This window comes from Amblyraja radiata, chromosome 13 (assembly GCF_010909765.2).
Source record: "Amblyraja radiata isolate CabotCenter1 chromosome 13, sAmbRad1.1.pri, whole genome shotgun sequence".
Lineage (NCBI taxonomy): Eukaryota > Metazoa > Chordata > Chondrichthyes > Rajiformes > Rajidae > Amblyraja > Amblyraja radiata.
This window is the reverse complement of record NC_045968.1, coordinates 34,200,959-34,223,765: the sequence shown is the minus strand read 5'-3', so window position 1 is coordinate 34,223,765 and position 22,807 is coordinate 34,200,959. Positions and strand designations below refer to the sequence as shown.

Below are 22,807 nucleotides of genomic sequence, written 5' to 3'. Positions count from 1 at the left end.
CAGATAAAGGTATAACATTTAGTAAAAGATAAAGTCCAATTAAAAATTGTTCAAAGGTCTCCAATGAGGTAGATGGGCGGTCAGGTCCTCATGGTAACTGGTGAGAGGAATGTTCAGTTGCTTGATCACAGTAAAGAGCAGCCAGAGATTGCACCCCGAACTTGGTGTGCATTCAGGTTGTGAAGCACCATCTCTTATCTGTAGCAACAAAATAAAACTCCAGCTCTGCCCTTTAACAGGAGTGAACCAGTTGCAGGTCTTGGCTCCGAGCTGCCCTCTTATGGTGGAATGGATAATTACATGCATAGTAGTTGGTTAAGATTACAACAGCTCTTGGAGCCAAGGTATTTCAGATGCTGGAATCTTGAGCAAAAAACAAAGTGCTGGAAGAACTCAATAGGATGGACAGGCGCTTCAGGTTTCAGGTCTGGGCCCTTCTTCATCATACTGAACCTGGAGCCCCATTGAAATACAGCATGGAAATAGGCCCTTCGACCCACCAAGTCCACACTGACCATCGACTTGTTCTATGTTTTCCCACTTTCTCATCCACTCCCTACACACTAGAGCCAATTTACAGAGGGCCAATTAACCTACAAACCCGCACGACTTTGGGATGTGGGAGGAAACCAGAGCACCGGAGGTTACGAGGTCACAGGGAGAACGTACAAACTCCACACAGACAGCGCCAATCTCACCATTGTGCCATCCTGCAATCTTCGTAATCCATGACAAAATTCAGGTGATTAAGTGCAAGGAGCAGATCAGCCACATTCCCACTGGGGTAGAAAATGATCAGGGATGAATAGCATCTTCCTGCATCACAGCTCCTCCCCTTGCAGTGGGAAAGGTCTGATTTAGTGTTCAGTTTAGTTAAGAGAGGGAGAATGTATAATCTACAAAAGACAGCACCCAACGTCAGGATCGAACCCGGGTCCCTGGATCTGAGAGGCAGCGGCCCTACCCGCTGCGCCACTAGTGGCAGCACAGTGGTGTAGCAGTAGAGACGCTGCCTTACAGTGCCAGAGACCCGGGTTCAATCCTGACTGTGAGTGCTGCATGTGTGGAGTTTGTACGTTCTCCCTGTGACTGTGGGTTTTCTCAGGGTGGTCCGGTTTTCTCCCAAAAGTAACTGTGAGGCCCTACCTCAGGACTTTGACACAACGGGGAGGAAAGATCAGCAACACCACAGTGGAGGGTGTTACAGGGAGAACGTACAAACTCCAGCAGCATACTGCACAGAAACAGGCCCTCCAGCCCAACACCTCCATGCCGACCAAGATGCACACGTATGGCCCATATCCCTCTAAACCGTGGATAGACACAAAATGCTAGAGTAACTCAGCAGGTCATGCAGCATCTCTGGAGAAAATGGATAGGTGATGTTTCGGGTCGGGACCCTTCAAGCTTCTCCTGAAGGCAAGTTGAAGGAGCTGGAACATGCAAAGGCTCCCCTTGGACTTGGCAGAAAGTGTAAAGTGGCTGCTCCGAATGAAAGGGAACTCCCCCGGATTCCACCCTTTCCCCCCACATCTGCACCACAGACAGCTGCGGGCTGAAGGTGGCTCCACAAACAAACTCTCTCCCACACGGGAGAGGTGCAAGAGGATGCAGTCTGACTCAAACCTGTAAATCAATCAGTCACAGACACCATATATCAACACCACACACCAAGAGGTTTATTCTGTGTAGATTTATTTTACCTCTCGAGAATAGAAAATCCAGCAACTGTGGTGATGGAAAAGGAGGTTGGGTCTGGGGGGGGGGGGCAGAAGAAGTTGGGGTAGTAGAAGGATGAGAATGGGAAGGAGAAGATTGCAGAGTGAAAGAACGATGGAGCAAGAAAGTGGGTAAGGAGGGCGTAGTAGGTATAGGGAGCTGGGGGGGGGGGGGGGGGGGGGGGGGGGGAAAGAGGTGGGGGAGCTTTAAAAATTATTTTCTCATTTCCATCTCCCTCGTGACCAAACCTTGCAGCACTATAAATCATTTGCACAGAAATAGCCTTACAGAATAAAATAGGAACACGGTGAACACCTGGCACTTTACATCCGGAGGTTTCACATATTTTACATTTGTTCAACATAACCCAGCCGAGCACTGTCCGTCCCCAGGTATCGTGGTTAACGATTTAGTGCAAATTTAAACCACCAATCCCCAAACTTCACGGGCCACTCCATAACACCCACTGTGCCTTTCCAGAACACTATTTACAGAAGAATTTCAAGGCTATTTACAAACGCACCGTTAAATGGCGTTTAGCACTGGGCTAAGTTACAAGACCCAGGTGTGACATTATTAAGACTCTCTGGGCTGTTTACAGGGGCTGGGGTAACCCCCAGCTACAGTGTTGTGAGAACATCACCATCCATCCCGTGACTGCACGCCCCACCACCGCCTCCTCCTGGCTGACTTTAGCTCCTATTGAGGTGCCATAGTCATCGGGCTTGCCTCTTCTCCCTTGCATCAACAGATGGCCACTCACCTGCTCACAAGAGAACCATAAGCTTTCTATGGGCAAAACTCACCAGGAGTGTATCGTGGGGTGATATGGACCAGAGTGGGGACTGTAGACCCACTGCAGACCCATTGACCCCATAATGGAGCCATAACCTGAGTACGGATCACCAACTCATTGGACAGCCTTCTAACAATACCTCTCCTGAAAGCCCAAATTCCTCAAAACAGGAACTTGAAACGAAAGAAACATCCATCATGGTGGTAAATAAAGGAACCCATCAATCTGCCTGAGGAACATTGATTCCAGAGGTGTCAGAGGTCCTGTCACGCTGGAGTGGAAAGTGCACCAAGAACTAAAACCAGAGAGGTTCAGCTTAAGCAAGTGGACTCTAAACAGTGGACTTGTGCTAAGGAACTCATCCAACTAAGCCGATACCCGCCAACAAGGCTGCTTCAGTTAAACAAAGCACTTGGGGATAGAAACCGCCTGGATTGTGGTTACAACTCTCCCAGCTAGATCTGTACATAAACTGTCTGCTGACAATTATACCCGCTCCAAGATGCCGGGAACTCAGAGCGAGAGGGTGGTGCCTGGAGAGTTGGATTGGACCCACACCCTCTGGGCTGCACCAGTTACCCCAGCCTCTATTGTTAAATACACCGCCATTAGTCCCAAGCAGCCAACTCCCCCCCCCCTGCCTTACATCCACCTGGTTAAATGGAAACAGTGTAGGCCAGTCTGCATCTTCGATGGTGGAACATAAAGTGCTGGAGTAAATCAGCGGGTCGGGCAGCATCTCTGGAGAACATGGAAAGGTGATATTTTGGATTGAGGCTCAACATCACCGATTCATGTTCTCCAGATCCGCGGCCTAATCTGCCGAGTTACTCCAGCATTGTGCCCTATTAAACAGAATCTGCAGTTCCCGGTTTCTTCATCCTACAGTGGTGGGGACAGCGAGAAAGGCAGAGAGAGGCGGTCGCAGAGCAATTTGGCTGTGTGGCCAAAGATTGGATTAAGGCAGTGCAGAACGAGACACCTTGGCTAGGCAATCGAGCTGTGACTTGGCCAAACACTGCAGCACCCCCGACCTCTGCCCTTCTCCATCACAGCTGGGCTTTTAGCGTTAGACCCCTCGACACTTGCACACATCAGCCACAGGTAAGGCCAGGGACAGGTGTGCAGAGGCTAAAGGCCCAGCCAGTGTCTTGAGTCCATTGTCTGAAAACAGGACGATCACAAACTATTCATTCCTATCATTCAATGGGTAACAATTCTCAAACTTTAATTGCACTTCTTTTTAGAACAATATACTGGCAGGGGTGCATGGAGGAACCAAGTGGGGCTATTGAACCATAGCCCAACTTCCAACGTTAACCATGGTAGTAGACACATTCATGGAAGCCTAGATCTTCTCAAACCTGGACCTAGGGCTACTCACGTGATCTTTGGTGGACAGTGAACAACATCCCGGACACAGGAGGGGGGCAATATCTTTGTGTTCCCCCTCGACAGGTTTTGTGCACATCACACCGCTCTGAAAAGGATGTTCAGATGCCTCCACTCCCAACCCCCTGCCACCCCCGTACCAGCTCCAGGAGAGTCCGATGCCCCTCACCATAAACCACACCGCAACCCATACCCACCCACCAACTGTTCCATTGACAATGGGCATGGTCCACACTTCCAGTAACAAATAATCTATGGCATTTACATTGAAGTCCTGCTCCAAAGTCAGTGAAACCACAGACCCTTAAATAGGACGGCGCGGAACATCTTGCCGCCTTGGTCCCAGTCTCCAAGTCCCAGATTTTAATAAGAACTCCACCAAAGAAACAAGGTACGACGGATCAGATGGACTGAAGGGTGGGCTTGGATTATGTACACATTCAATGCACGGTGAATCCTGCACCATTGTGCCTCGTCTGAAAGGCATATCTTCCACGTGGGACCAGAACCAAAGGGTTTCCCAGTTCCAAGTGTTCCTGATTGTCCATGAGACCAGCCAGAATCGCCCGGCTACTCACTGAATCGTTTCTTGGGCCCAGTCCGAGCCCGGTTCGACCTCCTGATGTCTTGCTTGGAATCTTTGCACTTCTGGCAGATGAAGACCTCGGGGACGTTCGATTTCCTGATCTTAGCACAGGATAGGTGGATCCAGGTGCCACACTCGTTACATTCAATCATCGGTCTGCCCGCAAAAGGCTTCATACAGAAACATGTGATCAGATCCCAGGAATCGTCTTCTGAAAGGACACAATCAGTGAATGGAGGATACGTACAATATTCAGTGGGGATAGAGCCAGTGAGCAGGGACACAGGCTCGTTCACCCAACTCATCCATCCCAACCAAGATACTCCATCTAAACTAACTCCATTTGCACCTGATCACCCAAAAACCTCCCATTATTTTTGCTGCCATTGAGCAGTTAGTCATTGAGATCATAAAGTTATACGGCTATCACCCCTTGTGTGAAAACGTTACCCCTCAGACTCCTATTAAATCTTTTCCCCTTCGCCTTAAACCTATGTCCTCTGGTCCCCAACTCTGGGCAAGAGACTCTGTGCATCTACTCAATCTATTCCTCTCATAATTTTATACACTTCTATAAGATCATCCCTCATTCTCCTGCACTCCAAGGAATAGTCCCAGCCTACTCAACCTCTCCCGATAGCTCAGACCCTCTAGTCCTGGCAACATCCTCGTAAAACTGTACCCTTTCCAGCTTGACATATTTTCTATAACATGATGCCGAGAACTGAACTCAATACTCTAAATGCAGGCCCCACCAATGTTTTATACAACTGCACCATGGCCTCCCAACTTCTATACGCATTGCTTTGACCGATGAAGACCAATGTGCCAAAAGTCTTTTTGACCACCTGAACTGCCTGCGACTCCACCTTCAAGGAACCATGCACCTGCACTCCTAGATCCCCTGCTCTACAATTGTCACTGTATAAGTCCCGCCCAGGTTAGACTTCCCAAAATGCAACACCTCACATTCCATCACCATTCCCCAGCTGACTACCCCAGGCGTATACCAGGTGACTGCCCTAGGAGTACACCAGCAGACTACCCCAGGAGTAGACCAGGAGTAGTCCAGGAAACCTCCCCGGGGACTCCCGAGACTACACCATCCGACTACCCTGGGAGAGAACACTCCCAGCCTGCAATTAGAAGGCCCTGGATACACACCCACTCCATGGTCTCAAACACAAAAGTATCAGCTGATGATGAGTTGCCGTGTGGAGGGGCCAGAACAGGAGGTGGGTGTGGGAGGTGTAAGATATCGCCCTGCCGTTGTTGCTGGGCTAAGAAAATACTACCAAGCGCACACAAAACATGCACCAGCTGGGTAGCTCACAACTCTCCAATCAGTGTAAGATAATTCTTAAGATAGTCACAAAGTGCTGGAGTAATTCAACAGGTTAGGCAGCATCTCCAAGGATAAAGGATCGGTGACATTTTAGGTCACGGCCCTTCTTCAGAAGGAGGGCCCAGACCCAAAATGTCACTCATCCTTTTTCTTTAAAGATGTTCCTGACCCGCTGAGTTACTCCAGTATTCTGTATCTAGCTTTGGTATAAACCAGCATCTGCGGTTCTTTGTTTCTAAGCTAGTCAGAGGAAGGGTCCCAACCTGAGACATCACCTATTCCATGTTCCCCAGAGATGCTACCTGACCCACTGAGTTACTACAGCACTTTGTGTCTTTTTCTGTAAACCAGCATCTGCCGTTCCTTGTTTCTCTCTAAGATAACACATTTGGAAAGCAGTGACAGGATCGGTCAAAGTCAGCATTGATTTATGAAGGGAAAATCATGCTTGACTAATCCTCTGGAATTTTTGGGGATGGAACAAGTAGAATGGATAAGGGAGAGCCAGTGGATGTGGTGTATCTGGACTTTCAAAAAGCCTTTGCCAAGGTCCCACACAAGAGATTAGTGTGCAAACTTAGAGCACATGGTATTGGGGGTAGGATATTGACATGGATAGAGAACTGGTTGGCAGACAGGAAGCAAAGAGTAGGAATTAACAAAGGTACACAAAATTGCTGGGGAAACTCAGCGGGTGCAGCAGCATCTATGGAGCGAAGGAAATAGGCGACGTTTCGGGCCGAAACCCTTCTTCAGACTGATTTCCGCAATAACCTACCTGACCTCCCGGTGGCTCAGAACTTCAACTCCCCCTCCCATTCCCAATCCGACCTCTCTGTCCTGGGTCTCCTCCATTGCCAGAGTGAGCAACAGCGGAAATTGGAGGAACAGCACCTCATATTCCGTCTGGGGTCCTTGCGTCCTTATGGCATCAACATTGAATTCCCCCAATTTGGCTAGCCTGTGCTGTCTCCTCCCCCCCCTTCCTTCACCCTCTAGCTGTCTCCTCCCACCCTCCCATCCGCCCGCCCTCGGGCTCCTCCTCCTCCCCCCTTTTTCCTTCTTTCTTTCCCCACCCCCCATCAGTCTGAAGAAGGGTTTCGGCCCGAAACGTCGCCTATTTCCTTCGCTCCATAGATGCTGCTGCACCCGCTGAGTTTCCCCAGCAATTTTGTGTACCTTCGATATTCCAGCATCTGCAGTTCCCTTTTGAACACAGTAGGAATTAACAGATCCTTTTCAAAATGGCAAGCAGTGACTAGTGGGGCGCCGCAAGGCTTGGTGCTAGGACCCGTTTTTTACAAAATATATTAATGATTTAGACGAGGGAATTAAATGTAACATCTTTAAATTTGCGGTTGACACAAAGCTGGGTGGCAGTGTGTGCAGCGAGGAGGATGCTATGAGACTGCAGGGTGACCTGGATAGGTTGGGTGAGTAGGCAGAAGCAAGGCAAATGCAGTATGATGTGGATAAATGTGAGGTTATCCACTTTGGTGGCAAGAACAAGGCATATTATTAGCTGAATGGTGTCAGATTAGGAAATGGGGAGGTGCAACAAGGCTTGAGTGTCCTTGTATATCAGTCACTGAAAGCAAGCATGCAGGTACAGCAGGCAGTGTTGGCCTTCATGGCGAGAGGATTTGAGTATAGGAGCAAGGAGGTCCTACTGTGCCTTGTGCCTTCCTCCACGGTGCTACCCACTGTGGGGGGATGATTTTTTTGTCAAATTGTAGTCCTGTAGGTCTGTGTCCAAGATGGCTGCCGTGAAGAGAGAGTGGACGCTGGCGCGCTTTGGCTGCCGCTGCTCTCTTTTCACACTGTGTTTTTGATTTTCTGTTTTTGGATTGAATTCTGTTTTTAATTTGTGTCACTGTGATGTCTTTAATTACTTGTTTAATTCCGATTATATGTTTTTATTCCGATTACTATGTAAGGTGTCCTTGAGATGTATGAAAGGCGCCCATTAAATAAAATTTATTATTATTATTATTATTACTGCAGTTGTACAGAGACCACACCTGGAGTATTGTGTGCAGTTTTGGTCTTCTAATTTGAGAAAGGACATTTTTGCTAGTGAATGAGTGCAGCGTAGGTTCACCAGGTTAATTCCCGGCTTGGTGGGACTGACATGAAAGAATGGATCGACTGGGCTTATATTCACAGGAATTTACAAGGATGAGAGGGTATCTTATAGAAACATATAAAATTCTTCATGGACAGACTAGATGAAGGAAAATTTTCCTGATGGTGGGGGAGTCCAGAACCAGAGGTCACAAAGGGGTAGGCCATTTAGGACTGAGATGTGGAAAAACTTTTACACCCAGAGAGTTGTGAATCTATGGAATTATCTGCCACAGAAGGCAGTGGAGGCCAATTCACTGGATGTTTTCAAGAGGGAGTTAGATATAGCTCTTAAGGGAGTTAGATATAGCTCTAACAGATTCAAGGGATACTGAGGAGAAAGCAGGAACGGGGTACTGATTTTGGATGATCAACCATGATCATATTGAATGGCAGTGCTGGCTCGAAGGGCCTACTCCTGCATCTATTTTGTATTATTCTTTAATTCTTTCTCTCTCTCTCTAAACACCATGTGGTCTTTTAAAATAATTCTGCCACTATTCTATTCCTGCCCTGATTAAACTAGTCCAATTTTCATCTCAAGTACACACACTCAGTTGGACCACCTTCAGACTTACCTTCAATTTTGAGGTTTTCTGTTGGTGTTGGGTCCGGAGGTTCTGTGGGATAAAACCTTAGTTTAGTTTATTGTCACATGCACTGAGGAACAGTGAAAAACTGTTTTTTATTACGTGCTATCCAGTCAGCGAAACAACTATACATGATTACAATCAAGCCATGAACTGAAGGGGCCTTCGCCCCCTTGTACATGTACCTATTCAACACGATCAAAGTCGACTTGTACCCTAACCTGGCCTGGTCTGCAGTCCTGAACACTCTCTCCCAACATAAACCCATCAGTTAGTCTTTACACTGAGTTAACTCCAGGTCCAAGTGGGCAGGACACCAGTTCATTGCTGGTTGATGGTGGGGAATGAAGGGACATGGATCATGTACAGGCAGATAAGAAGGTGCTGGCATCATGTTTGGCACATATATTGGATGCCATAGAGCCTGTTCTTGTGCTGTAATGTTCTATGTTCGATAACAGAAATAGAGATCTAAGATGCTGGTTAATACACAAAAGGACACAATGTTCTGGAGTAACTCAGCAGGTCAGGCAGCATCTCTGAAGAACGTAAATAGGTGACATTTCGGGTTAAGACCCTTCTTTAGACTGCCAGTCTGAAAGTCTTTTTCGCACAGAGGGTGGTGAGTATATCGAACGAGCTGCCAAAGAGGTGAGGCAGGTGCTATAACAATATTTAAATGTTACTTGGACAGGTACATGGATGGGAAAGCTTTGAGGCATATGGGCCATATGCAGGCAAAGGACCTGTTTCTATGCTGCGTGACTCTGGTGATGCCAGGTCCCATGATTGTACACTGTAGCCTGCCATATGCTTTATATTCAGCAAATGCTTACGTTACAAGGTCACTGTCCTTACCTGAATTGGCCGTGGTCCCATCCAACACTCCAGATTCTGGCTCGTTCCTGTCCTCCTCCTCCTCCTCCTCCTCCTTCTGATCTTCCATTGGCTGATCTTCCATTGGCTGATCTTCCATTGGCTGATCTTTCACCGGCTGATCTACCATTGGCTGATTTACCATTGGCTGATCTACCATTGGCTGATCTTCCATTGGCTGATCTTCCATTGGCTGATCTTTCACCGGCTGATCTACCATTGGCTGATTTTCCACTGGCTGATTTTCCACTGGCTGATCTTCCATGTTCTGACCTTCCACCTGCTCCTTTCCATCAGGCTGCTTCACCTTCCCCTGGTCTGTCATCACCTCTTTCTCTGGCTCGCTCACTGGGGTTGTCCCAGGATCTACGGCCTGCTCCTTAACCTCCTCCAGCACTGGGACCGGCTTGCAGATCTCTTCAGCCTGCAGGTCGATCTTCAGCGTTTCCTCGTCGGACTCAGTGTCGCTCTGCGGCATCTTCTCGACAGTTGGCCGGGTCTCCACTGCTTTGGGAAGCTGGACGGGAGGTTGGGACACTTCCAGCACCTTGTTGATGTTTTCCAAGCCCATCCTCTTCCCACCTTCAGGACTCTTCCTCCTCCGTGCACCATCCAGACTAGCTTTCTTTGAGGAGATCTTCTTCTTCGGCTTCTCGGACTTGAACTTCTCGGGGGTGTTGAAGAGCGAGCTGGAGAACCCAGGCCGTTCCAGCCACATGCCGTCCACCTTCCCCCGCTTCGCCCCGTCTTTGGCACCCACGCACTTTAGCTTCCTGCCGCAGTGCAGAATGTGGGAGTCTGACGAGCGCGAGGACTCCCAGCTGTCGCTGTCCAGAGTGCTGCCCGTGCTGTTGCGAGGACTCAGGTTGGCGTGTGCCCAGGGGTCATGCTGAGGACGGAGAGGGACAGAACGTTAATTAAAACACATAGTGCTGGAGGAACTCAGACAATGTAAACAGTTAAACACAGAACAGTACAGCACGTGTTTGTGCCAAACAAGATGCCAAGTTAAACTGATCTCATCTGCCTGCATGTGATCAATTTGCCTCCATTCCCTGCGCCTACCTAAAAGCCTCTTAAATGCCATTATCGTATCTGCCTCCACCACACCTAGCATTGTGTCCCAGATGCCACAACTTTCTATGTAAAAAAAATTCCCCTCATATCTATATACTTAAAACTCTGATCTTCGATGTGTGTGTGTGTGTGTGTGTGTGTGTGTGTGTGTGTGTGTGTGTGTGTGTGTGTGTGTGTGTGAGATCACATCTTGTCGAAAAAACGACGCACTAATGGCAACATTTTTACATATTCCGGTAGAGATTTTTCCCTTGTAGTCCGAAATCGGCTTATCTGAAAATTCCATGCTTTATTACTGAAAATGTTCAAAAACCGGACAAAACGTTGAAATAAAGATGACTGTGTTTCGCTGATGACATCACAGTGGGTCTGCTTGCTGCTGTCACCCCCCACCTCTCCCTCCTTACCTGGGGTGTGTGTGTGTGTGTGTGGGGGGGTGGTTAGTGTGTGTGTGTGACGCCACAGCCCCCCCCCCCCCCCTCCGCAACCGCACGTTGAGGGACCGGGACCCAACGGGTCCCACTTGGTTTCCCCTCACATCTCCACTAAACCTTCCCCCTCTCACCATATAGCTATGCCCTCATGTGTTGGACATTTCCACACTGGGAAAAAGGTTCTGACGATCTCTTCCTTTCATAATTGTATCAAGTCTCCCTGCTTCAGAGGGCGGTGGAGGCAGGTTCTGTGGATGCTTTCAGGAGAGAGCTAGATAGGGCTCTTAAAAATAGCGGAGTCAGGGGATATGGGGAGAAGGCAGGAACGGGGTAATGATTTGGGATGATCAGCCATGATCACATTGAATGGCAGTGCTGGCTCGAAGGGCCAAATGGCCTACTCCTTCACCTATTGTCTATTGTCAATCTACAACATTCCGGAGAAAAAAATCCAGGTCTACCCAACCTCTCCCTGAGCTAATACCCTCTAATCCAGGCTGAGGGAGTAGGCGAGTCAAAACTGGGGGGAAAAAAAGTGGTGGGGGTGGGCGATAACCTGGCAAGTGATAGGTGAATACAGGCGAGGGGGGCAGAGTAAGTGACAATGGGGATAAAAGGATGTCAGATACGGAGAGAAGAGGAGGAGTGAAATCTAAAACTGGAGGGAGAGATATAGGTTGAAGGGGCGTGGCGGGGGGACGGTGCACGGTGGGAAAAATGTGTGCGCTCTATGGGGGAAAACAGGAAAGAGGGAGAGAAAAGAACAGGTGTCAAAGGTGAGATTTGGACGGGGAGAAAGCTGCTGTCACGAAAAGGAGGAAGATTTTCATTTAAATGCACTTCTAGCTATTTGCCAGTGTGTGGTCAGAGTACATAGCAATGCAGAAACAAGGAACTGCAGATGCTATTTTACAAAGTGAAACAGTAAGTCAAAGTCTAATAAATTCAGTGAAGAATTAGCAAAATGAAACATGACAACACATCATGCTGTCTTAGAATAGTATTGATGCATTTAAGAGGAAGTTAGATAAATTCATGAGGGAGAAGGTAGGAGAAAGATGGTAGACACAAGATGCTAGAGTAACTCAGTGGAGAGAAGCAATGGGTGACGTTTCGGGTCGAGGCCCATCTTCAGACTGAAGTAGAAAGATGTGCTGATAGGACGAGATGGAGGGGTGGAGAGAGGGAGGAAACTCCCAAAATGCATAAAGTATCGACTAGAACATATAGACCAAAGAGCTGGAGTAACTCAGCAGTTCAGGCAGTATCCCTGGAGAACAAGGATAGTTATGTGGTGTTTCAGGTTGGGACCCTTCTTAAACCTGCATCTGCAGTTCCGTGTTTCTACTGGTGGACCATGTTCTTTTGCTGCTCTGTAAATACATTTTAAACGCATCCCTTACTTTTCAGATCCATATATTGGACAAGTAACTGGAATCACAGAGGGTCTGAAATCACAGTCTGAAAAAGGGTCCCGACCCGAAACATCACCTCTCCATATTCTCCACAGATACTATTTGATCCACGAAGTTACTCCAGCACTTTGCATATTATTTGGGTGAGTAACTGTTCTCCACGCTGGAATGTACAAAGGAGCCCGATTCAGAATCAATTCTGGCACCATACCTCCAGCAGGTGAGTGTTGTTTGACCAAAGACAGACCAGCCCGCGGTCAATGTCTACAAGAGAATACCAATGGCGAGGCTGATGTAAATACTTGCTACAAGCCAAGATGCAAAGATATATGTGGATACAAGGAACTGCAGATGCTGGTTTACTAAAACAGACACAACATATTGGAGTTACGCAGAGGGTCAGGCAGAATCTCTGGTGAATAAAGATGGGTGACATTTCAGGTCAGGACCCTTATTCAGAAAGATACATAGCAGGTTTGTGTGCAGCAAAAGGTATTACCAATTTTACCAGTCTTAGGCAGAGCTGTTGGTGGAAGGACGTTAGCCAATGTAAAAGGGAAATTATGATTTTCACCAGATGCGTTTTTAAGCCATCCACGGGCAGCATTGACGTAAAACCACATCAAACAGGTACAGCAAGTCTGTGATAAGAGTACAGGTACAGCATCGATTTGTTTCCAGACCCTTGGTTCCAGAACCTTGTCGGATTATCCATTTTGCCAGACCAACAGAGGTCACGTAATAATTCAACAATCCATCTCTGACACACTAATTATACCCCTCCTGCCTCTAAAGCACCATGGACTGCTAGAAACTTAAATAAAGAATTAGCAATTAACAAAGAAGTAAACCATTAACTCTTTTAGGACAGAGGCACACGTCCCAAAAGAACGTGCTCCACACACAATGCTCTCGGAATTTTGTCCGGAATAAAGGAGGCACCGGACCATCAGATGCTGGAAAATCGGTGGTTTACCTGTATATTATCAAAATACTGGACCATGTGAAAGTGGAGTACAGACCTGTGACCACCCTTTTCTGCCACTGGAAACATTTTCTCTTATCTGCTGAAGCCTCTCACATATGCATACAGCGTGGAAACCAGGTTGGAAAATTCGGCCCAACTTAACCCGCTGACCAACATGTCCTATCATTCAGACATCAGCTAAATAAACCATTGACCACTCTTGGAAACAACTAGTCCCTTGAGATGGTTCCAACTGTGATTTGCCTTGGCAAGAATCCAAACCATATGTTTCTCATTTTTATTTAAAACAAAAGAATCACAGAATTTTGAAGCAGGAGGCTATGGCAGTCCATCAGGTCTATGTCAACCCTTGGAAAGAGTCCATCCACCAGTCCCATTTCCATACAGAGGATCCTGCTCCATTTATCTGGTTCCTGTTGAATCTGCTTTCACCGCCTTTTCAGTCACCATGTCTCAAGTCACAACAATTTATGGTGTAAAAAAGATTCTCATTAGCCTGGCCGCTCCTTTGCTGCTCCCTGCAATCCTTATTGTCCAGCTACAAATCTCTTGCCACTGGTAACATTTTCTCTTGATTTACCTGCTGAAGTAACTCGGATTCATACAGCGTGGAAACATACCCTTTCAGCCCAACTTACCCTGCTGACCAACATGGCCAAAGCTGAACACTATACTTTAAATGTGGCCACACTAACGTCTTATATAACTGCTAGATGACTCAACTCCTACTTAATACTGACTGATGATTATGAACCAACCTCCTCTGATCCAGAGAGCAGCCCTTCTCCTCCAGTCACCCCAACCAGGTGAAATCTTCCATTCACCGGACTACTCTGCTAAATCTCATCTGCATTCTTTCCATTGAGGTTAACTTTCATTGAGGTTAAACCAACAGGTACACAAAAAAGCTGGAGAAATTCAGCGGGTGCAGCAGCATCTATGGAGCGAAGGAAATAGGCAACGTTTCGGGCCGAAACACTTTGGCCCAAAACATTGCCTATTTCCTTCGCTCCATGGATGCTGCTGCACCCGCTGAGTTTCTCCAGCTTTTTTGTGTACCTTCGATTTTCCAGCATCTGCAGTTCCTTCTTAAACAGAGGTTAAACCAACACTCTACCCAAGTGAAACCTATTGGAAAAAAGCAAGAGAACTTACAGCTTGTAATGTCTGTGTATAACCCTGTTGTGGCTAGAACAATGAATACACATCCAACATCTTGCAAGAAGAGTTTATTTCCAACAACTAACAGAAACCTCTAGAAAGTCACTTGACCTCAGTCACGAGGCACTGGCCAACTCGCCGGCTTGTACTCCTGGCCTCAAGGGGCGCTGGCATTTACATTACACAGCTGATCTAAGCAGAACAGGCAGGGTAGCCTTACCTCTTTGGGATATGGAATATAGCCAGCATACGCCAACACAAAGGTACAGAATTGGTTGAAGTCCTCCACTGTCCTTTGCTTCTTCTTTGGTGGCTAAAAATATAAAACAACATAATAAAATAACGTAATGTTTTAAAGACTTGACAAATCCATTTAGACAACCGACCCAACTGCTCCGGTAGATCGATGAGCCCGCGATTACCTGGACCCACTAATGACCCGTTTTGATTCCTATCAGATGTCTGACACTGGCCCACATTTCCACACCCATCCACCGGCTCCGTCATTATACATCCACACCTTTGCCCGCTGTATAAACCTCCAGAGTCCTGTTGTTGGGGATGGACTGGAATAGGTGTCTTGGTTGTGGTGTTATTCTACGCATGGAAGATACAAGATCATGGAGAGCACTTGACAAGGTGGATGCCAAGAGGATATTTCACTGATGAGCTGAATCAAAAGCCAGCATAAGAGAGAAGATATAACAGTACCACATTCGTCCCACGATATCCGTGCTTTACAAGGTGCCAAGTTAAACTAGTCTCCTCTACCTGCACGATCCATACCCCTCCTTTCCTGCATATCCATGTGTCTATCTAAATGCTATTATCATGTCTGCTTGCACTATCACCACTGACAGCGTGTTCTAGGCATCCATCACTCCTTAAGTTAAAAAAACCCGCAACGGGTGACTACTCAATATTAAGGAAATTAAAATCTCCCACTAATACTATGCTATTATTCTTATAGCTATCTGCAATCGCTCCAAACATCTGTTCCTCTAATTCCCGCTGGCTTTTTGGGACCTATAATACAGTCCCATCCTTTATGGCCGACCTATAGAGCTCACTGGTTTATTCCTCACGAATATCCTCTCCTAGCACTGTGTTTATGTCCTCCTTGATCAAAAAGACAGCATCCCTCCTCTTTTACTTGTACCTCTATTACACCTGCAGCACCTGTACACTGGAACATTGAGCTGCCTGTTCTGCCCTTCTCTCAGCCTGTTGAGGCTATAATATCCCAGTTTTGTCAGGCCAAGTTGCTTTTGGAAAGTCAAATGCAAGAAGACCCAGAGAATCATTGACATGCAGAAGGATATTGGGGTGCAAGTCCCAGTGCACTGAAACGGGAGAGGATGGTTAAGAACATATACAACATGCTTGTCTCCATCATTTGGGGCATTGAGTATAAACTTCGGGAGATCATGCTGCAGCAGTATAAAACGTCTAACAGCCACATTTTATAGCACTGTGTGCTCTTCTGGTCATCACACTATGGGAAGGATGCGAAGGCTTGGGGCAGGTGCAGAAGTAGTTCACCGGAACTAGGTATAAGGAATAGAAGGACGGAGACCACATGCAGGTAAAAGGGATTAGTTCGATTGGCACAGAGAAGGTGTGCCAAAGGGCCTGACCCCGTGTGCACGAAGTGAAAGCAAGGGAGTAATGATTCAATGGCTGCAGATAAACGTGTAGCTATTGCTATGTGTATGTAACAAGTTGCTAGCCATCAAAATACGAAACACCATTAAACCCTATACGTCGAGAAAGGTTAGATCATCAACTATATGTGATTTATTGGTGTTCTGAAGGCAATGTATATCCTTAATTAACTATTATAAAATTGAAATGTCAGTCAACCAAGTCAAAATGGAAGGTGTACTGGGCCAAGTACAAATGACTCTGGCATTATGCAGGGATGAACAGATGAGATTCCAGTTTGTTATCCCCACACCCACTGTTAAAACTACTTTAACCGCGTCTAGTCACCAACCGAGAGGGGACGCACAATATCTGGAAATGTGTAGGCAGGCAATCAGGGTTCCACTCGTACTCCAAAGACGTACAGTTTGTAACTTTGTAAGTCAATTGGCATCTGTAAATTGCAGGATGTGACAGTGGGGTATCATAGACCTGGTATACGCAGTGATCGATTGTCGGCGTGGATTTGGTGGGCCGAAGGGCCTGCTTCCACACTGTATTTTTAATATTTGAACATATAACAGGAGATCCCTGAAGGCAGCAGGACAAGGAGAGAGATGGTTCAAGCAGATGAACTCCATGTACCTCTTTGGTTGATCAGAAGCCAGCTGAGCCCAGCAAAAGGTTCTGGTCACCACATTACTGAAAAGGTGCTGGAGGGTAGAAATTTAGCAGGATGAAGCCACAGCTGGAGATTTGTGTTACGAATAGTGGCTGCCCATCATCTACAAAGCCATGGTCATACGGAGCACTCAGCCCTGGAGTGAGTGGCCTTGCTTTGCTTATTTCTATGAATGCACGATAACACATTGCTTCTTTCTCCAAGGTGTTCTAAGCATAAACCACAATTCAGCAATTTACTCCACATTTATTTCCCCTCAACCAAGTCTGACCTTCTTGCCACATTATTATACAATGACAGCCCTGTCCCCACTGGTACTGTACTCCAATGTTATACAGACCCATCCCGATTAGTACTGTCTAAGAGCGTCATACAGTAATAGACATGTTCCCACCAGTACTGTATCATAGTATTATAGTGATAGACCAGTCCACACTGGAACTGTACCCCAGTTTTATATAGCGCCAGACCCGTCCCCACCAGTACTGTACCCGTGTTCTACAGTGACAGACCTATCCCCACCGCTACTGTACCCCAGTGTTATAGTGACACTCGTCCACACCAGTTCTGTACCCAAGTGTTATACAGCGACAGACCTGTTCTCACCAGTTATACAGCAACACGTTTCACCTCTAGCCTTCGTCACTTACTTCATCCATCCGCCAATCAGTCCCCATCCACTTCAATCACCTATCTCCACCTTTCATTTGCCAGGCTTAGTCCCTCTCCCATCATCCCCCACCACCTTCACCAATCCGAGGAAGGGTCCAGATCCAGACCCAAAACATCATTAGTCTATTCCCTCACCAGATTCTGCCTGACCCAACCAAGTTCCTCTGGCACTTTGTGTTTTTGCAACATTATCTGTACTGGCGAAGAAGGTGGAGTGGAGTGACCAAAATAAGGTGGGGCCACGGAGGGATTTGAGCACAAGGACAAAGTCAACAAAATGCTGAACCCAAGAACCAACGCAATGCGTTTAAATGTCCAACAGGAACATCTTTAAAACGCATACCATTCCATAGTATTTGTTGTAGCCATAGCGATCGGATGCCCCGTACTCGCCCCAGTCACTGGACATACCCCCCAGTGCCCACATCAACCTTCCCCACACCACAACTCGGCGTTTGGAGTGGAGGGGCGGTCGTGCAGTTTGGAAGCACTCAATGTCCACATGCTTTCTAAAACAAAATCCCCCGCCTGTCCCAACTTAAAATCGGGCACCTCTTGTTTTTTTTTTTTAAACCATCTTGTCAACGCGCGATCCCCTATGGCGAGCACTTTGCAACAAAACAAGCAACAGAGGGAGTGGGAGGCAGGCAAAGGAGGAAGATACAGAGACGGAGGTGGGAGGGGTACGAGTGGGGGAGATCGAGAGGAGAGAGCCCGGGAAAGACAGCAAAAAGGAGGCGGGGAAACAAAAGAGGGAGAGAGGCACGGGAGGGGAGGGGGCAATAACATGAGCAACGCGAGCAATGGCGAAGCGCCGAGGGTTCTCGCTCCAGAGAGGGAAGGGGCGTTGGAGGGAGGGAATAGGCGGTAGAGGGAAGGGGGGGGGGGGGTGGAGGGGGAGGTGGAGGGAGTAAGAATGGGAAGAGGAGAGACGGAAGGGGGTGGAGGGAGGAAGTATTACGGGGGGGGGGGGGGGGGGGGGGGTGGGGGCTTGCCTGTGGTACCACCGAACGAGCCAGCTAGTAGGCAGCGCCCAATGAACTGCAGAAACAGCAACGAAGGCAGCCGCGGGCATGCACACGCACACAGACGGGGCTGGGAGTCGCTGGCAAGCAGCGACCCGCTCTCACTGTTACATTATCGGGTCGTTACAACGCCCGCCAAGAGGAACGAAACATTTTAACCAGTTTCCAGAATCCGCGACCATTTGAAGTCTTAGATTTCCCCGACAGGTCAATTGAAAAAGGAGCCGGGGCCGTTCGTTTAGGATCATCAACTTGATTTGTTTTTTAAACCGAATTATGTTCAGAGCACAGGCTGAAAACATTGGGCGCAGGAGGATTTGCAACATGAGAGCAGCCCGGGGTTGCGAACTCGCCGCCCAGTCCCAGACACCGGACGGAGCCTGCTCCAGATCCACGACGGCGACAGGGAGAGGGGGGGAAGGTGACAGGGAGAGGGGGGGGGGGAGGTGACAGGGAGAGGGGGGGAGATGGCTCCGTCCCTGGTTCTTGGCGAATAACCCGGCAACCACCCCTACCCACAGAACGCGGGAGGGAGTGGGGGTGGGGTAGCAGGCTCATGGCAACACATGCTGTGGAGGGGGGAGGGAAGGGGGAAGGGGAGCGCAGCCCGGTTAAAAAGTACGGAAATCCGGCCTACAGCGAGATTAAAAATAACATAAAACTAATGGCAGCACAATGGGAGCAGGCGGTCTGCAGGGCAGAGTTGGGGGGGGGGGGGGGGGGGGGGAGAGAGGAGGTGTTGGTGCCTCGGGCGGGGGGTCGCGATGGAGTAGAGACCCTCACTTTTCCTGTCCCTCCCCAGCACGGGCTGCGAGCAGCCTGCTCCCTCCTCGCACCTACACTTCAGCCACTCTTTGCAGCCTTTTGTTTGAATCCACACTCACTTTTTTTTTTGACATCCACCGGCAAGATGGCGACGGTGGAGCCGCGCTTGTACCCAAAGTGCTCAGACCGCCCACTTCGGGCTTTATCCCACGCAACAGGACCCGGAGGACAATACTGGAGCCGTGGACAACAACCCCGTCGATCTCTCATACATTTGGCCGACTTCACTTCCCCTACAATGCATCATCGATCCCGACAAACCCCCAAACACAGCCCCCCTCGGCTGCGTTTCCTCCCAGGCTGCCTGGCAGATACCAGGAGCTTCACAAGACTCCACTACACACACAATGCTGAGCTTCCCGCAAGGAAGCAAATCAGAAAAAAACAAATAAATCCTGGACTGTAGAAACTCACCTCAGACATCGCCGCCGCTCCGGTGGCCGGCTCTGCAAGAGATAAACGCCTTAAGATTAATTGTAACAAAATGCACACACACAAACAGCGAGAGACACGGGCAGCCTCATACACAGCCACAGGAGACACACAGGAGAGACACAACCTCACTCACTCATTCACTCACTTACTCACTCACACGTAGCAGAGACGCAGGGAGAGAGACACACACATACGGAGTTGCGAAAGAATACAGCGAGTGCCCAATATAACTTGCGGACCTAAAGATCCACTCACAAGTCAACGTGGGGTCTGAGAGGCAACTCGGCGTGCTATCGTGTGCAGATCTGGATTAAATTGTGTCCTTGTTTACCGAGGATAAAAGTAAAGCAGTGGGAGGCAGAGGGAAAGGGAGAGGCAGACGGAGTGTTAAGCAGAGGGACGGGGAGGGACAGGCAGAGAGACGGGGAGGAGGAGGCAGAGAGACGGGGAGGGACAGGCAGAGAGAGGGGGAGGGACAGGCAGAGAGAGGGGGAGGCAGAGGGACGGGGTCGGGTAGAGGGAGGCAGAGGGACGGGAGGCAGAGGGGGGGGGGGGGGACAGAGGGACGGGGAGGGGTAGGGGGGGGCAGAGGGACGGGGGGGGGGGCAGAGGGACGGGGAGGGGAGGCAGAGGGACGGGGAGGAGGAGGCAGAGGGACGGGGAGGGTCATGCAGAGAGAGGGGGAGGCAGAGGGACGGGGTCGGGTAGCGGGAGGCAGAGGGACGGGGTGGGGGAGGCAGAGAGACGGGGTCGGGTAGAGGGAGGCAGAGGGACGGGGAGGGGCAGAGAGACGGGGTGGGGGAGAGGGAGGCAGAGGGGGGGGGGGAGACAGAGGGACGGGGAGGGGTAGGGGGGGGCATAGGGACGGGGATTCGGGGGGAGGGAGGTGTCCAGCCGCTGCCCCACACTCACTCTCCATTGCCCCAAGCCACAAATGAGTGAGCCCCACGATCACAAACTCGCCGCCAGCCCCCTCACCTGCACACTCTTGGCTGCTGATCGGAGATGTCATGCCGGTGTCCAGCCAGCGACTCGATGACAAAGGGGCGGGCGGGAGGGAGGGAGGGAGGGAGGCGACCCGGGGCGGGGAGGGGGCGGCGGGAGCGCGGCGCTGGCGACAGACCCGGATCCCACCCTCAGCCACGCTCCGCCCGCCCCTCAATGACGTCAGCCGCGGCCGGGCCGCACCACCGCCCGCCGATCAGGGGGCGTCGCGGCAACGTGAGATGCAAACTCCAGTAAAACAGCCTCCACTCACCACGCAGACCAATAACAAACGTCCGAAATCTCGTTTGACTTATGTCGTGGATGAATCACATTGTAACGGAGGGAATTAACGTTAAATCTGCTTCCTCGGTGTTCATTGCGCCCCCCCCATGCAGTGGCGTGGGGGCTGATTGTCAGTTGGTATCGCTCGCTCTGGTCGCCGTCTATAAATAGCACGGCGGAGCGCAGGCGCCTCAGTCCGAGCCGGGCGCTCGGCAGCTGCTGGTGACGGGAGATGTTGCTGGTGGCGGGAGCACCTCACGGAAATCTCGCCCTCCACAGGACGAGGAGCCGCGCGCCTCAGATTTTTCCCGCCGCATTCGTTACCCAGTTACGTCGCGACTTTCACCATGGAGGCGACGGAGCGAGCAGAGGGATTCTGCTGTGCTCCGGGCGGGTGAGGAAGCCTGGGCCTGGCGGCGCTCACGTTACGCTCCTCTCGCTGCCGTTCCCTCCGGAAACACTGAGCGCAACCGGCCGTTCAGCCCTCAGCCGGTGCTGGTTCTTAACAGGTGTCTCAAATTCACTGACTGTGTGTGCATCCTTTAAACGCTTCCCCAACCCGTTCCAACGAGGAGCTCGTCAACTAGAGCACGTCTGTAGGTGACAAACAAGGACTTCCTGTGACATTCGCAACTGCCCTTGTTCTCTATTCACCTCCCACCTGTCTTCCCATATTCTTTTAGCATTCCTACAGATGCTGAGCGTTGTCACTGTTGTTACCCAGCTTTGGTTTTTTTTATTGCAGCGTCCGAAGTCTTGTGTGATCAACGATATATTGATCTAGCCTATTATTCCTCTAAACCTTCCTGACATGTTGGACTTCCAAGGTTGCTACAAATGTCCTCATTGGCCTTGGGCAGGCTTGGCAGGTTGTAAACCTGATGATTTTTTTATGATTTAACTGTTTCACTCTGTGTCTGCTTTTGGGTGATTTGGTTTAGTGGCATTGTTTAATTCTCAAACTAATCTGGTAGTTTGTGGAGATGCATGAGACTGCAGATGCTGGTTTACAAAAAATGAAGGGTCCTGACCCAAAATGTTAACGATCCATATTCTGCAGAGGTGCTGCCTTACCTGAGTTACTCCAACACGGTCTTTTTCTGTTAAATGTTGTTTGTTTTTTAACTCTTTTAAAATCACACCTCGGAATGGACATGTTGTAACTGCACAGTTGTGCTGTTTAACTTTCCCAGGATTGGAATAGAGCCAGTACAATCCCTGCTGCTATGTTCATTGTGATTACTTACTTGAATTCAATTAATTTTGGAAGTGCAAGCAGTATAATGTGCAACACATTGCCGTACAAGGCAAATTTCTACACACCCCCAACCCCACCCTGCTTTACTAAATGGATCTTTGTCCCGTGGCACCATAATTGAGTGAACAGTGTGTCAGTAAGGGTCACAATGGCCCGACTTAGACACACTTGGGGCTACAGTCTTGCTGTAGCCCGTTTGAGATTGTGAATTGCTTGGGAACGTGGCGTGGATGGAGTGTGTTTTATCACTGGATTTATGATTTGGACGATTCTAAGAGGTGGTGTTCAGCTCAGCATATATTCTTGCATTTCAGACAAGGCATCCAGCTGTACTGTGAGATGAGGGCTTGGACATTATATTGAATGGCAGAGATTTCAAGGGTCAAATGGTCTTTCATTATTATAATCTGACCCTTAAATCATTTTTTTGATTCCTCTGCTATCCACAAATCTCTCAATCTATTTTGAATTAATCTGTTACTGAACCTCTTGAC

General features: G+C 49.0%; 1 protein-coding gene across 6 annotated transcripts; it reads right to left on the bottom strand.

Moving 5' to 3' along the window:
- Window positions 1-1,678: 1,678 nt before the first annotated feature.
- LOC116979826 (PHD finger protein 13-like) lies at window positions 1,679-20,957 on the bottom strand. Of its 6 annotated transcripts, none has more exons than XM_033031706.1 (6): window positions 20,765-20,957; window positions 19,766-19,797; window positions 14,724-14,816; window positions 9,411-10,317; window positions 8,541-8,582; window positions 1,679-4,704 (listed from the first exon to the last, which is right to left on the bottom strand). In XM_033031706.1, exons 1-6 carry the CDS (start codon window positions 20,796-20,798, stop codon window positions 4,478-4,480), a joined length of 1,335 nt encoding a protein of 444 aa, XP_032887597.1. In that variant the 5' UTR covers window positions 20,799-20,957; the 3' UTR covers window positions 1,679-4,477. The 6 variants fall into 6 exon arrangements, with proteins under 6 accessions (XP_032887597.1, XP_032887599.1, XP_032887598.1 ...); XM_033031708.1 differs by lacking the exon at window positions 20,765-20,957 and adding an exon at window positions 20,118-20,226 and having other exon boundaries at window positions 4,174-4,704; XM_033031707.1 differs by lacking the exon at window positions 20,765-20,957 and adding an exon at window positions 20,042-20,219 and having other exon boundaries at window positions 4,174-4,704.
- Window positions 20,958-22,807: the final 1,850 nt, after the last annotated feature.